At 38.1% G+C, this 15,897-nt stretch overlaps 1 protein-coding gene across 1 annotated transcript in view; it reads left to right on the top strand.

Moving 5' to 3' along the window:
- The first annotated feature begins 615 nt into the window (after nucleotides 1-615).
- LOC135467720 (tetraspanin-11-like) overlaps nucleotides 616-15,897 on the top strand; it is a 25,716-nt gene continuing 10,434 nt past the window's right edge. Inside the window, exons 1-5 of the mRNA XM_064745541.1 lie at nucleotides 616-641; nucleotides 7,377-7,482; nucleotides 13,570-13,779; nucleotides 14,606-14,680; nucleotides 15,411-15,515. Of these exons, the coding sequence (XP_064601611.1) occupies nucleotides 7,426-7,482; nucleotides 13,570-13,779; nucleotides 14,606-14,680; nucleotides 15,411-15,515 (447 nt within the window). The 5' untranslated portion in view covers nucleotides 616-641; nucleotides 7,377-7,425. The remainder of the gene's footprint in view (nucleotides 642-7,376; nucleotides 7,483-13,569; nucleotides 13,780-14,605; nucleotides 14,681-15,410; nucleotides 15,516-15,897) is intronic.

Genomic DNA, 15,897 nt, shown 5'->3' with positions numbered 1-15,897 from the left:
ATGATCAAAATTAAAACCAGAAAACGCATTTAATCACATCAACACCGATCAAAGAACCTCGGCTGGTTTCAGTGCGTTGGCCTTAACTGTGCGAAATAAGGGAATTATCTTTTCCTGAGTGGAGAAAGACGACAGAGACCATTCTCCTTACAGCGCTTCTGACACGCCCTACGTTTGCTTTTCATCACTGCCACAAAAATCGTGAACAACTCTGAGGCCACGGCGATGGGGCAGGAAGTTATGTCTGAAAACACAGAATCTATCAACTTTTGTTTCTACTATTACTTGATGCACATGTATTCTGTTTATCTAAAGTATGCTCAACATGATTCTGAGGATCACCTGACACAGTTGTATTGATTTTTGCTGATTATAGGTTCGCGCAAGGAAACGAGTTCACGTGCGTCGCACAGGCTCCAAAGTTCAGGCTTGTCTAGTGGTGGTGGTGAGGCAGTCAACGTTGAAAGCGGCACATGCGCTGTAAGGAGTATGGACAGAGGTTCCGCAGTCTTCCGGCAGATGGCAGCACTATCTGACTGTTGACACTTCAGGCGGTGCGATTGGAAATCGTCGACGTTGGTGTCGATTGTGTGTCTTTTTTTTTACGGCGACAATCTTCTTTTACTGCAAGTAATTAACTCGTGAGTATAGTTTCCTTCAAGTACAGCTAGTTCATAAGAACGACTGGCATTGTACAGCTGCTTATTATTCTAAAAGTCTTTGGCCAATGGGACCCGAAGCCAGGTACTGTAATGACATGATGTAGCCTACAGCAGTGAAGTAGGTACTTAGCTCTACGCACGTGAAGTTAAAATGTGCAAGGTGTTCCTGTTAAAGAGAATGTCAGGGCTTGCAGTAACAGAACAAGTCATGGCAGTACGGCATACCCTGACTTTCGGTGGTACATACAGAAACTAGCCTTTGCATAACATTGCCACTCACTCTCACATTAGTGTAAAAATGCATGTTACAGAATAGCCCCGAAAGACTCCAACTCCTTTTCTTATATTGGCCTGGCGTCACTGGAGTCTCGATGTTAACAGTATTAATTTCATACTCAACGAATGTCCAGGCCGATTGTCTTTGTTATCGAAGAAGTTTCATGCTAATAAAAGACACGAACGTATAAAGACCTTCTTTCCACACCCACCGCCCTGTCACTATATGCCGTTACTCGCTTTAGAATAGATTTATTATGGCCATGAAGGCTTCCACGGCACACGCTTCATCTTCCTACTACTCCACTATGAAGCAGGACATGTGCATAGTCCTACATGTAACTGCTCAACATGGCGGCCACGGCGGAGGAGCGTGTCCCTGACACTTAGTGATACATGCTGAAACTAACCTTGGCATAACATTGCCACTCACTCTTCCAGTAATGTATTAGACAGCAACTTGTATAAAGATGCATGTTACATTTTAAAGAGCCATTTCAGCCAAGATTCTTCTGTTGATGAATGGAAGAAGAAAGGTATCCAGTCCAGCACAGCACGCATTCATTCGTATATCATGCATGAATTTTCTCAGATCTTCAAATAATTCTAATAATATAGAGTGCTTACAGTAACAAAATTTTCGACCATTTGCGTACAAATTCCTCTAGTGACGTCATTTTCCTGGAGCGATGTCATTTTTCCTGGAGTGACGTAATCTGCGGCATCTTCAATCACACTTGAACTCATCCATGGATGATGTAGTCTTCTGAGCAGGAGACATGAACTGGAATTTTGTGAAGTCATAGTAGCATCAAGTGGGGTAATGTGACGTCACACCAGGAATTTGTACGGAAATGACCGAACATTTTGTTTTTTACGCTGAATTGTACAACATGGCCTTTGAATTGCCCAAGAAGCTTGACATATCTTTATGTGATAACCGTTTGTACTTACTATGTGCACATGACAGATGCTAGAAATTTTACCCTGAAATGTGTGTGCACCGAGATGGCTCTTTGAAAGAAGTACACAAGTTTTACATGTATACCGACCACAGGAACTCTCATCTACTTCTATCTGGTTTCTCAACACATGCTGGTATGTGTCATATCAGATATATCATAAAGTATGTGTTGAGAGACGAGATCTTCTGTGTTTTTTTGTTTTTTTTAAATGTTTTTCTCACTTTCTGTCATGAAAGTGTGAGAGTGACAATATTTCTCTCAACTAGATTGCATGAATCTTGTATTCCTTAGGTGTTTAAGTCAACAAAAACTATCAGTTAACTGTGGTGCTTCTCCCCTGCATGGTTCCTTCACATGTAAATTCCTTCGATGCAACTCTAGTATCTGCCTTGCTGTGTGCTGGGGAGTATTACAGTCAACATGCTGACTGGTTGGCTAACTACATGTGCTGTATACAGTATAACAGTAACTTGATTCTTCATGTAAAGACAGCTTAGGTCTTCATTTTAAGATGTGACTTATTACAAGATAAGTATTTAAATGCATGTGTAATGTAGGCTAAAGGTGGGTGTATGTATATACTTGTCCATGGTAATGTGCAATCTGTACATGAAGATGACTGAAATGAATAGTTGAAGTATAACATACACACACATATTCATGTGCACAAACTTTATATATGTACATACTGTAATTCTTTCTTTGCATGTTTGCAAGGTGTTTATTCAAGCATATTCTGAGGGTATTATTCTGTGTAGACTCATTAAATCATAAATTATAGTGAAGGTTGCTCTTTCATGTGCAAAAAGGCTGAGGAATTAGGGTAAGTCATCTTTGCCTTCTGGTGATTTACATCATGAAATACGTGTACAGGTCTTCAGCTAGCATGTTCACAGGCCATTGTGTTATGAGATAAAAGCATAAAACCAGTGCATTCCACAATGCTAACCCAAAAGGGACCTTACTAAGCATGCCTTTATCAAGGTCTTAATTATTTCCACTGCATTGCACATATAAGCCTGCATATTTTCAGCCACATGCACAAAAATAATTATAGATATACACTAGCCATATAAGAGGAGAATCACTTTTACATACATGTGTACAAGCCAGTAGGAATCTACGTGTAGCAAGTAAAATATAATATAAATGTCAAATGATTTATAACTCAGTGACTTTCTGATTTCTGTGCTATTTTTGACAGTTGTTGAGGAATTTAGGGTTTGACTTAAAAGCTAGTGGCCACTTTAATAACAAACCTTTGTCAGATTTTCCATCATAAATTAAATCACATAGCCTAATGGAGCTACAAACACACAGACAGGATATATTTTTATTCAGCATGTCAGGAAATGTCAGGAAAGGTTTTTACTTAAAGGAGAAGTATCACGTTTAATTCTTATCGCCTGGTAATCTTTAACCTAATTGTGCATTTAAGAGGGTCAACCTGCTCAGACGAATTTATTTATGAACCATATAACCTTAACAAGATCAAACCTCCATAATTTAGATAAACTAATGTTATTTATGCTGGACACAGCAAAATTTAATAGGTATTAATGTAAAAATTGACTCTAGGTGTACTGCCACATACATCTTATTCTGACAGGGATGGTCAATCCTTGGGCTGTCCAGTCATTGCCCATTATGCAATGTTACCTCAACGGAGCAAGAGAAACACTCCATGCCTTGAGTATATATAACAGATCATTTATTATACATGTAACATCGAGAGTGACCAGGAGTTAGGGCTCATTACTGGTCAGCTCTCCAGTCCTATCTTCCTTTTTCTAGCAGAGAGCACTGTTTATATATAACATCTAACAATACAAAGTAATATTTAACAAGACTTAGGAAATGGCATCTTGTCTTTGTTATCAGGGAGCCTTTGCTAATGACACCCTTTTAATCCTTTCCCTACTTTATTTATTGAATATGACAGAACTTCTCATTGAGTGTCATGCCACACACACAGCATGGGTCACAGATGGCCAAATGAACAGTTACTGTAGGTTTGAGCCACCCACTGAGTTCAGCCGGCAATGTAACTTGTAGAATCACTCAGTACGACTATAGGAAAAGTGCCGCTTGTAGACCACGAACTTTGATTGATATGAAAACAGTAATTTGCTGGCCATAAGAGTTTAAATTATTCAGATCACCTCTTGTTTCCTAAATATTCTTTGAGTACTCTCTGTGTTGAATTTTTGAATTTATGTGATTTGGATTGAACTCTGAATGCTGAATGCAAGTACATACATGTGTCTGTTTACGGGATATAGAGTATGATCAGATTCAGATTAGAATAATTTTGGTGACAGAGTATGGAAATTCAGAGCATAAGCCATGTATATATAATCATTTATCATGTGGGTAAATTATTCAGATGCATTCATACGTGTATACATGTATATTGATATTGTATTTATACATTCCATTCCTTGTAAGTTGAAATGTATATAGCTTTAAGTAGACACATGTGTTTGCTTTCATATAAATGGGTTTTCTTAGAAGCCTCAAACAGTCTGAAATGCATGAAGGCTACTATGCACCCGGACATAGAGTTATAAGATTGTATTTTAACACCCCATGTCCATTTTTCAAGTAGGACTGCCTTCACACAGTTTATATGTCTTATTGTCTATTTAAGTTTAAATACTCAAATAAAAAATACACGTACCACAAACTCTAAAAGTACCAGTATTTTAAATATGTATGTACCTAAATTTGTTTCAGTTTTGGTAAAATCTAATGTCAGTACAACTAAGTGCACAGTGTTGGTTTGGCTATAGTTTTAAGTTAAAAACCTGTATAGATATAAAACATATAGAGGAGCTAATCTTTAGATTTGGGACAGCAACTTCCAGCCCTTACTTGTTTCTGGTTTGCATTGTACATGCACATAACATTATTGTTTCCATTACAAACACCATAGCAACAGGAACTGCTCATTAAATGCTTTACAAGATGTCATCATGACCGATGCACAGGTATACTAACTAGAACGTGTTTCATTCAAATATAGTCAGAGCTGGTTACCATGACAACACACTGCCTACAGTTTCTTTTAAAACCACAGGTAACGGTAGTTACCATAGTGTCGAGAACTATTATGTTTAAGCTTTTTTTGTACAAGCATTTCTCAATAAGTTATGTCGTGTAGTGGATATTCCAGTGTTCAGATGTTAATGGAAGCATTATCTGCATGTTAGCCTGTACCCACCCTCTGGGTCTCTGTTTTCTTCTGTGAAGTGACTGTGGAATCCATAAGGTGAAATCACCAAAGATGACCAAGTGGCACATTTTGCTTGGTATTGAGATTTCTGTAGATTGCAGAAAGGTGTTGTGAGGTTTGTGTTGAAGGTGGAATAACGACACTCCTATTGGACAAATATAAGTTTCATCACCAAAAGTAATATTTTGACATTTGTTTAAGATGCATATTTGGGGGCAAAATTTTAGGTCCTTCACTGTACATGGTGATGTTGTTATTGCTCTGAATTTGTTATAACTGAGTATGCTGTTGATTATATGGAGACCACTCTAAACGCAGATCTGACAGGGCCAAAAGTAGTCCCTACACCTTTCTCTGGGGAGTGGACATGCTTCCTATTTTCCTAACATGCAGAACTATTAACATGTAACTGGCATATGTACAAGTACGTGTAATTCAGAAATTAAATTAGATGGGTGTTGTGTATAAAGGTGTATAATGGTAATCTCATAAAAGTCATTCTCGTCTGTAACAAGACGGCCTAAAGCTATAAACTCATTTGTTCTTTCCTTTGTTACATCACAGTTATTGGTGTATGTGTGGTCAGAAAACATACTAGTATATGAAATACTGAATAGGAATCTTTCAAACTATGATCCTTTTGTTTCTGTTTTTCTGAGCCAAAACAAGTGATACCTATTATCAGGCAATCAACAGATTTTAGACAAGAGGGAAATGTTTTATTCCAGTGCGATTCCGACAAAATAAAATTTTTGATTGGTTTTTGTGGCATGTTCACACATATACAGACTTCAGCTGTCCGTTGAAAATTGCTTAACATTGATCATTTATCGAGTGTTTCCACTGTAGAGGGCCGCAAGTTAGCGTACGTGAAGTATTTGATTGTCATTATTGAAACTCCAGCTGTGCACATTTCCGTCGTAGTCACGTGTCAACTTCCCCGCGTGTGGAGGCGTGGCTATGATGTTGAGTTAGCCCTGAAAAGGATTACTCATTCCCCCATTTCACGCCTCCAACTCACATAGGGATGCGCACCTGTGGTAAAGCTTCAAATCCTGTCTGAAGTTGTAGAAGAATTATGATACACACGCACTGTAGCATCACAGAGGTAAACAATGCGTGCTACTGTCATTTGGAACTTCTGTGTAGCTTGTCCCCCAGTCTTATATTGCAGATAAGCCACTTTTTATAGCAAGAGAAAAGGTGAAATGTGTAGAGGAACTGTTGAATTTCGGGAGCAAAATGACAAGCCCATGTTATATTTTGGTACTATTTTTTTGACTCGATGCTTCAGCATATTTTTATTTTGAAATATTGCGTCATTATGAGATTTTGCTTTTGCGGAGTTACACTACTGTAGCATACTGTTACGCTATTAGTAGTGCTGAAGTATGATTACATCAGGCCTTTGTATCCCTGAAAATGGGGTTGATCAAACTCCTTATGAGGGATCAGGAGTGTGATTACAAATTATTTGAACTTGATTATACCAGGACTATGTTTCATAGCAGCCTAGCTGGGTTTTACTTCGGGAGTGTGAAGAGTTGTCAGTGTTACTGCACACCTGAAGATTGAAAGCCCGCTAATGATGTAACTTTGGTCATCAAAGGTGTCCTGTTATATGGATAGTGCATGCTGTGGGATGATGGGATATCAGCAATGATCAGCTCGCGATATTCAATGAGTGCAGATGTTCTCTGATGAACTTTAGCACTGTTGTCACGTTTTCATAAGTCAGCCTTTTCCCTGGTCTGACATAGCACCTGGCATATTAGGTGAAGATTGCATTTGTGCCTTGGCTGTTAAGCCTAAGTTTTTGCTAATAACCACTCTTCTGTCGCACAGTCACTGGTTATGTATACATGTAGATCTGTAATCACAAGTGTATTCGTATATGGACAGTCCTGTTTCCCATTATTATCTACAATAGGGCTCTGCTCAATTATCTATTCACACCGGCGGCTGGTGCTACATTGTGGCTGGCTGAGCTCATGAGATGAGCTACCCACAGGTTCCATTGGCACATGTATGTTACTGGTGCAGAGCGAGTACTATCCTGGCCACACTGCAGCCGACAGTCAAGCTCAGCAGACAGGCCAAGCCCAAGTCTCTAATGATTATCAGCTCTGTTCAGACTGTCTGAAATAGTGGCTTATCAAGTGGTGGAGTTGTATCAATCGTGATTTCTGTCTACATGTAAATAACTTCTCTTTTTTTCTTTTTTTTTTTACTATACAGCTTGACATTTGCTCAAGTTTGAATCCACTACTGAGTAACCACACACACAATGGCCTGTACAGAGGGTGCTAGGAGCTTTCTTGTTGTGTTCAATTTCATCTTTTGGGTAAGTACAATACTTTTTCATATTCCACCCCGAAATGAACCAATTTAAAGGCACTGTACACAACTGCATGCATACATGGAACAGCTAAGCTGCAATTAAATGCCATTTTTATCTACATTTCCCCCTAACACAAGGAGAAATACAAATTAAATCTCCGTTAATCTGTATGCATGTTAGGGGCCTTCCGTGACCGAGGTGGCTAGCACACCAGCATGGCACAGTGACCAGTGATTTCTGATGGTCATTAGCCCATTGGACAACAAACTTACTTGTATTTTGACTGATCTTCAATTAGCAGTGAAATATTACAGGACAATTTGCATCTACATGTATAGTCTTGAAATATAGTGAAATCCACCACAAATGTCAATTACAGATGTTTTCCTCTTTACTACTTTATGGTGACTGCTATTTACATTTTAGATAAATGAAACCTTGATTGTCACTTATTGTTATATTCAATGGTGTGCATTTATGTACGAGATTTGGACAGACTTATAAAATAGTTACCGTTCCATTCATTGGAATGATTCATGCCAAAACAAGAAAAACATGGGGGAGAACGCCATTAAGAGAGTTGGTTGATATACATATATCTAAAAACATGCAGGTGCTAACTCAGGTTTGCTGCAGAGTAGCAAAACATCAACAGGAAAAGGATTTCAAGCAGGTAAGCTAGAAACAGATAGGACATGGTTCAGGTACGAGATTTGGAGGTGAGCACATTCTCTCGTTAAATACATGTATTGCTGTATTTAATAATGTCATTCCCTCAAATAATACAACATCCATGAATTTCAACAAACTTGTGCTCATCACATCTATTTTATGTTTACTTATTTGTGGGCAACTTAAAATTTTGCTGTAACGATACTGCTAATATCGCATACAGGTACGGGTGTTTGGAGGACAGATTTTTGGCTTGAGTATACAAAGAAAATGTTTGGATATTTGCTATCTGAAGTCATGGAAGTGTTGAAACAAAATCTGTAAGAAAGTGTGTTATGCGAAGTAACCAATGGCAACAGGATCTTTTGCTAGAATGTATTTTATCTGTGTGGTAATAATAGCACCAAGGCTGTATTATTGATTGAATAACTGCTGATGCTATTTAGGTCTAGAAAGTTCAGCGAAAAATAAAAACAGCTAAACCCTTGCATGTGTTTTGTATATTTAACAAGTTCCTTCATTTAATTGCTTCTTGATTTCCATGTAATAACTGCTCCCAACATTGTCCAATTTTGATGAAGTTCTGTGTGCAGATGCATTTTGTGTCCGTTCAAATCAAGTTGAAAACTCAGCCTTATCCATGGGTATGTTTTGCATAATTAGTGGTGTAGGATATAAATTCTCTGAGTTTCCATACATGGATTTGATGGTATTGGCTATTTACCTGGGCATCTCTTTTTACACAGCACATGTACCAGCAACTCATAGAAAATAAAAGTAAGTTTTAATACAAGGCATTGATAAGTAAATTTCTTGTAAAGGATAATTTTGTTATTTTGTTTATTTTTCTCTTCAAATTTATAGTATAATAGCACCAGCACTGTGCATATTGGATACAACTGTCCACTCAGTATTGAACGACTACATTTGTACACTGATCTCATTATACTGTAGCTTGATCTTGCGAGTTTTATAATTATGGTACATGTGTAGTGTATATGAATTAGGGCGTGGCACCTAATGATAATTACTAGCTTCAGCATAAACTTCACCTCCAGCAGTGGAAAAATCATTAAGACCACTGGTAACTCAGTGGGTTATTAAAACTGCCAAGCAGTTTGCTTGTTAATAGATCATGGGCCTAGCTGTCCTGTCTATTTGGAGTTGTTCCCTTGAATTACACAGTCAAAAACTGTTTAAAATATATTGCAAAAGCATGTTTAATAAAATGATTTTGTGAGAGCAGTAAACCACACATAATACATGTACAATAGGCATGTGCAGATTGAAAAGACATGTACCATTTTCTCCTCCTGTTTATGATTATGATTGTAATTTTGTGAGTAAGGTTTTTTTTTAACTTCATTTTAAGTAAAGAAAGCTAAAAAAACAATGTACATGTAAAGCTCATCAGATTGATAACTGAAAACTATGGGTAGAAATACTTTGATTTATTTTTTACACTTTTTAAAGAGATCATACTGGAGAATAATCATAGCTTTTCAGTGTAAGTGTACTCTCCTCATGCAGAGGTACATAGCTTTTTTGTCTTTTATCTCAGTTTAAAGGGCACACAAATCTGATATAGATGCCAAGTTAACACAAGCCAGAATGGCCAGTGGAAACAATCATATCATCATATTTTAATGGCAGGACATGTTTACATACAGTTTATGTTTACCCAGATGTGCATAAGAAACAGTGCAGTTTGCCTAAAGCAATATGAGACATGTTTACATGTACATGAACAGTCTAGAACTCCTCCAAACAGCACCTGATCTCTAAAAGCTGTAAGTGTTTGAAAGTATTGAACCCAAATGTAATAGTGCAGAATCTGTTAAACAGTATGAGATCTATTGCCTATAAAAGTGGGCAGATGGGTCGAGTGTTCATGCCAGCACCAGGCAACCTGTACATTTTGTTTGATACGCCAGTGTATGATTGTTTTGTGAAGAAATTACCCTGACTGCATCAAGATTTTGTATCTAAAGTAAAATGCTTGAAGCGAGAAGTAAAGATTCCAGTAGTACATGGTCGTGTATGTAAATGGGATGGGAAAAGGTGAGCCTGATCTCAGACTGCCAATGATTAGAGGGAGATGTTTCTCCCCAGTCTGACGTCCCTGAACATCAAAGCCTGGCCAGGTGGACTGATGGCAGATCACCTGGCTGCTAACTTGACTTTATCTGAATTAACGTGATTAATAACCTAATGGGGCGCCACAAAGACATGAGATTTTCTCCCCGTACAGCTGATTTAATCAGTATTGATTTCCCATACATCATTATCACAAGGATGTTGTGGGCTTTTAGCTGTTTATTTTATATACATGCTTGCAAATACTGTTCATTTGAAGTCTATAATGCCAGCAGAAAGTAGAAAGACAAGGTACATGAGACTAGATCAAAAGCTCTGAGGACAATAGACAAGAATCTTTTGTACATTTGTAGGCTACACATGAGATACAGTGAATACACTAATGTTACATTAATGAGGCTCTTAGCTGATACGGCCAGACGGACCAGTCATGATACATGTGATATCAAAGTTCCTTGCCAAGAGTTTTCACTCTGATGAAAACCATTGGCAGATTATTGGCCGTCTTTTCTTTTCTGCTCTTCAGCTTGATGCTAGATTTATTTCAGCCTAATTCACTATACATGTATACTTGTACATATTGTGTAAGTACCCTTGCTAACAGATCTTTCATGATTTGTGCATGTGGTATTTTTACACTGTTATATACTGCAATTTTTATTATCAGTAGAGAGGAAGTGACTTGAGAAACATCATCAGTGCTGGCCATTGAGGTAGTAGGATCGAAACCAGCTTTCACTGCATTGGATTTAGGCCACACCAATTAAATATTTTTTTATCTGGCAGAATGAATTTATATTCATTGATGGAGGAGGTTATAAAAAAAATAACCCACTGATAAATCATCTAATTTGTGGGAAATGTAGACTGTCACAACAGTTGTTAAAGACATATTTACGTGATCATAGAGTATTAGAAAGCAGGAAACGAATATTAAGTTTCAGGAGAACAAAAGGTTGATTTTCTAACTTCATGTTAATTTTATTTATTGATCTTCTTCGCGTCAACTCGCCGACAAAACACTGAATAAAATTGGTGTCACCTACATGTTTACTCCGGGCACTTGGTTCATCCACCCATAAACCTGATTGGTGTCACCTACATGTTTACCCCGAGCACTTGGTTCATCCACCCATAAACCTGATTGGTGTCACCTACATGTTTACCCCGAGCACTTGGTTCATCCACCGATAAACCTGATTGGTGTCACCTACATGTTTACTCCGGGCACTTGGTTCATCCATCCATAAACCTGATTGTTTTCACCTACATGTTTACCCCGAGCACTTGGTTCATCCACCCATAAACCTGATTGGTGTCACCTACATGTTTACCCCGAGCACTTGGTTCATCCACCCATAAACCTGATTGTTTTCACCTACATGTTTACTCCGGGCACTTGGTTTATCCACCCATAAACCTGATTGTTTTCACCTATATGTTTACCTCGAGCACTTGGTTCATCCACTGATAAACCTGATTGGTGTCACCTACATGTTTACTTCGAGCACTTGGTTCATCCACCCATAAACCTGATTGTTTTCACCTACATGTTTACCTCGAGCACTTGGTTCATCTACTGATAAACCTGATTGGTGTCACCTACATGTTTACTCCGGGCACTTGGTTCATCCACCCATAAACCTGATTGTTTTCACCTACATGTTTACTCCGGGTACTCGGTTCATCCACCCATAAACCTGATTGGTGTCACCTACATGTTTACCCCGAGCGCTTGGTTCATCCACCCATAAACCTGATTGGTGTCACCTACATGTTTACCCCAAGCGCTTGGTTCATCCACCCATAAACCTGATTGTTTTCACCTACATGTTTACCCCGAGCACTTGGTTCATCCACCCATAAACCTGATTGGTGTCACCTACATGTTTACCTCGAGCACTTGGTTCATCTACTGATAAACCTGATTGGTGTCACCTACATGTTTACTTCGGGCACTTGGTTCTTCCACCCATAAACCTGATTGTTTTCACCTACATGTTTTCTCCGGGCACTTGGTTCATCCACCCATAAACCTGATTAGTGTCACCTACATGTTTTCTCCGCATAAACTTGATTGATGTATGTAAAGTGAGAAAAACTTGATTGTGGCTGTACACAACATTACACAACTGATCAAATTAAAGAGTATAAATATGGTATTCTTGAGACTGTCAGGTTACTGATGGCACATGATGATGATGATCATGATTTTGTTGTTGCTCAGTAGTAATCGCCGCTGTAAGAAGTTTGAGTTCAAACCCAGCATTCGACAGGGAATTTCTTGATTCCTTCACCTTCAATGTTTATGTGTCCTTTGTGACAAAAAGCCACCGATGAGGCTCCTGAGGCCATTAACACTGACTAGCATTTGCAGAAATCCACTTGTCTTCCACTAATCTGGCCTGCAAGCCTATATCTCGTGCTTTCTTGTACATTTCTCACGTACATCTCAGTAGGTCAGTAATGTGCCAGTGAGTGTTTCCTGTTTCATCCATACATTAAAGACAAATTTTTATGAGCGATTCATATTTGAGGAATTAAACAGTTCAGTAATCAGTTCAGCAAGAATAAAGCAGCTAAACTTTTGGTTAAAAGTTTGATAGAATTTGTGTTCGAATCTATGAGAATCTACATGTACTGGAATTCTACAACCTTTTCGGTTGTTGGCAACATGTGTATTCAAGCATATTCTGAAGGCATTATTTTGTATAGAGTGATAAAATTATACATTTGTAAAGCCTTGAAACTGGCCAATCCAACAAATGCAGTTTTCTCTCCAAATCAAATTAAAAATGCACATAAACTTAACTGAAAGTTGCTCTTTCCTATGCAGAAAGGTTGAGGGATTAGGGTAATCCGAATCTAGTACCAACAAGGTTTTGACACATATTCCCCAATTCCTCAATCTTTTCACATAGGATACAGCAACTTGAACCTTTTTTGTTTGCTTTCATAGAGCAATTTCAGGACTTCACAAAAAGTATTATTTTGTCAGTCTACGGAGAATAATGTTCCCAGAATATGGTTGAATGAACTCCTTGCAAATGTGCGAACAGGCTGAAGAATTACAGTTACAGAAAACAGGTTTTAGGGATTCCATGTTCATTACTTTAATGATCAGAATCAGTGTATATTCAGCCACATTATAACTATGAACTTGAAAGTGAATTTTTTTGATGGAATGCAAGCAGGTTCCCCTAGTTTTGGATTACAGGACTTGTAATGAAAATCAGGTGAATCTCATCAAAAATAAAGCCCTGTAAAAGGTTTATGGTTATAAATTGTACATGTAGGTGCATGTGTTTTGCTGTGTTGTAGTTATCTGGTGCAGCACTCCTGGGAGTAGGGGTATGGCTCTCTGTGGACAAAGATATCCAGACATTTTTCGATGTCATCCACATTGACACGGCAGACCCATACTTCAAATACTCTGCCTATATTCTGGTGGGATTTGGAGCGTTTGTGTTCCTGGTGGGCTTCTTAGGCTGCTGTGGGGCACTGCGACGCCATAAGGGACTGCTGGGAATGGTGAGTTCTGTACTACATGTGCAATAAATCTTCATTGAGGATTTTAGTTGTTAAGTGAGTTATTGGAGGTCAAATTTTATTGATGCGCTTTTATACTCTGTGTATATATTTTGATTGAAATACACTCTAAATGACTTAAAATTTCGTACACCAAAGTGCATTTTTGGAGGCAAATAAATGTCACAAAATATTATTTTTGGTGATGAAATTAGAGTTACAATTTTTTAGTAGAATATCATGTTCCAAGCAAACCTCAAAACACCTTTATAAAATCGATAGAACTCTCAGAATCCGAAAAAAGGGCAAGTTACTCATGGACAAACTTTATGGTCATTTAGGGTAAGTGTATTTGTAGGTAACTTTTCTCTATTCTGCTATTAACAAGAGTCATGCAATACCTGAGTGCGCCACCTCTGTCAGTGTGCTACAATATATATACATACATTCACTTTATTCTGCATCATGAGCTCAACCATTTTTATCTACTGATCAAATTATTCTCAAAGTTGGTGCACAGCTCATCCAAGATGCAGAGAGGATGTGATAAATTCAAGAGATCATGTGCATTTTGTTCACAAGCAGTTTTAGTTAAATTTTATTGTATGTATAGCAATGTTATTGATTCATCAGGGTAATTTAAAGGGAGCTGTAGGAGTTAGAATTGGTCCCAACCCTTAAACTCTGCAATAGTAAAAATGGGCAGCCCACCCCAAATATTATATTTAATAAGGACAAACAAGTGGTAAGGGAATCTGTGACATTTACTGACTGTTTATCTTTTTTATATCTATTTATATATATATATTCTTGAACTTTTGCTTGACAGTACATCTTCTTCCTCGTGGTTGTGATGGCAGGAGAATTGGCTGCAGGAATTCTAACAGCAGTTTACAAAAATGAGGTGAGCTTTCATCAGAAAGTCAAAAATTCTAATTGACCGGTAGACATGTACCAGTATATAAAACTTGAATTTCCTCTTCTTGTTTTTCTTTCCTTCCATTTTTCTTGTAGTTGCTTTCTTACAGAGTTTCCTGTGATAAATCCTCCAACTTTGGTCACGCTTGAAAAAATCTGCCATAGCTTAGAGTGAGCATGCCCTGGACATGCCTATTTCTCACACCAGCTAGTCAGAAACGACCCTTTATCCTTTTGTTTTTTGTTAATTTGTCAAGGCATATTTTTGACATGAGCAACAAAGTTCTCATTTCATATTGTGAGCTACTTACTGTTTAGCTGACAATCACTGGATCCATTGTCATTTTTTTTGTAACTTGATGCTATGAATCTGTTGTCTGGTGTCTGTCCCACATCTGGAATAGAAGTCAATGGCATTGAAATGCTGTAGGATTCTGTCAAAAGCCAGGCAGCAGGACGTTATGTTCTTGATTTTTTTTTTTTTTGGTACAATAAACATTTATTTCCATGCTCATTATGACGACATCACTTTAATAACAATACAATATTACAGTAGAAACTGATACATTGTAGTGTTTTAGATGTGCGTTACAATCCACTTTTGACAGCAGTTCTGCTTCACGCTAGCGTCACCTCACAGGAAAAAATATGTCGCGTACCAATGTATTAACTGTCTTGCGGCGACACATACAAGGGTAAAGTTTATCTGTTGACAGATAGAAAGTCGTCTGAAAGGTCACTTGCTGGAAGGTGTGGAGATGAAGTATGGTCATCCAAAATACCCAACCATTACTAGAGCTATGGATGTCTTACAAACCAATGTAAGTCAATGTGCACTCAAAAATATATTCATATGATTGGTGTTTTACAACGTACTCAGGAATATTTCACTTATACAGCCATGACGATCATGGTGGAAAAAAAATGGGCACAGCCAGGGGGAAACCCATGACCATCCACAGGTTGCTGCCAGACCTTCCGATGTACGGGCAGAGAGGAAGCCTACATGAGCTGAACTTGAACTCACAGCGACCTGCCAACCCCCTTGGCAACAGAGGCCCCTTAATATTTAGCTCTCACTTCACTTCTATATGCCAAGCAGTTTCGAACCTATCACCTTGACTTCCTTTTTGTCTTGTTTATCCACCTATAACCGTAGCATAATGTAAAAGTATAGACATTCCAAATAAACCAACGAGTCAC

The sequence above is a fragment of the Liolophura sinensis genome, chromosome 6 (assembly GCF_032854445.1).
Source record: "Liolophura sinensis isolate JHLJ2023 chromosome 6, CUHK_Ljap_v2, whole genome shotgun sequence".
Classification (NCBI taxonomy): domain Eukaryota; kingdom Metazoa; phylum Mollusca; class Polyplacophora; order Chitonida; family Chitonidae; genus Liolophura; species Liolophura sinensis.
This window is presented reverse-complemented; position numbering and strand designations above follow the sequence as displayed.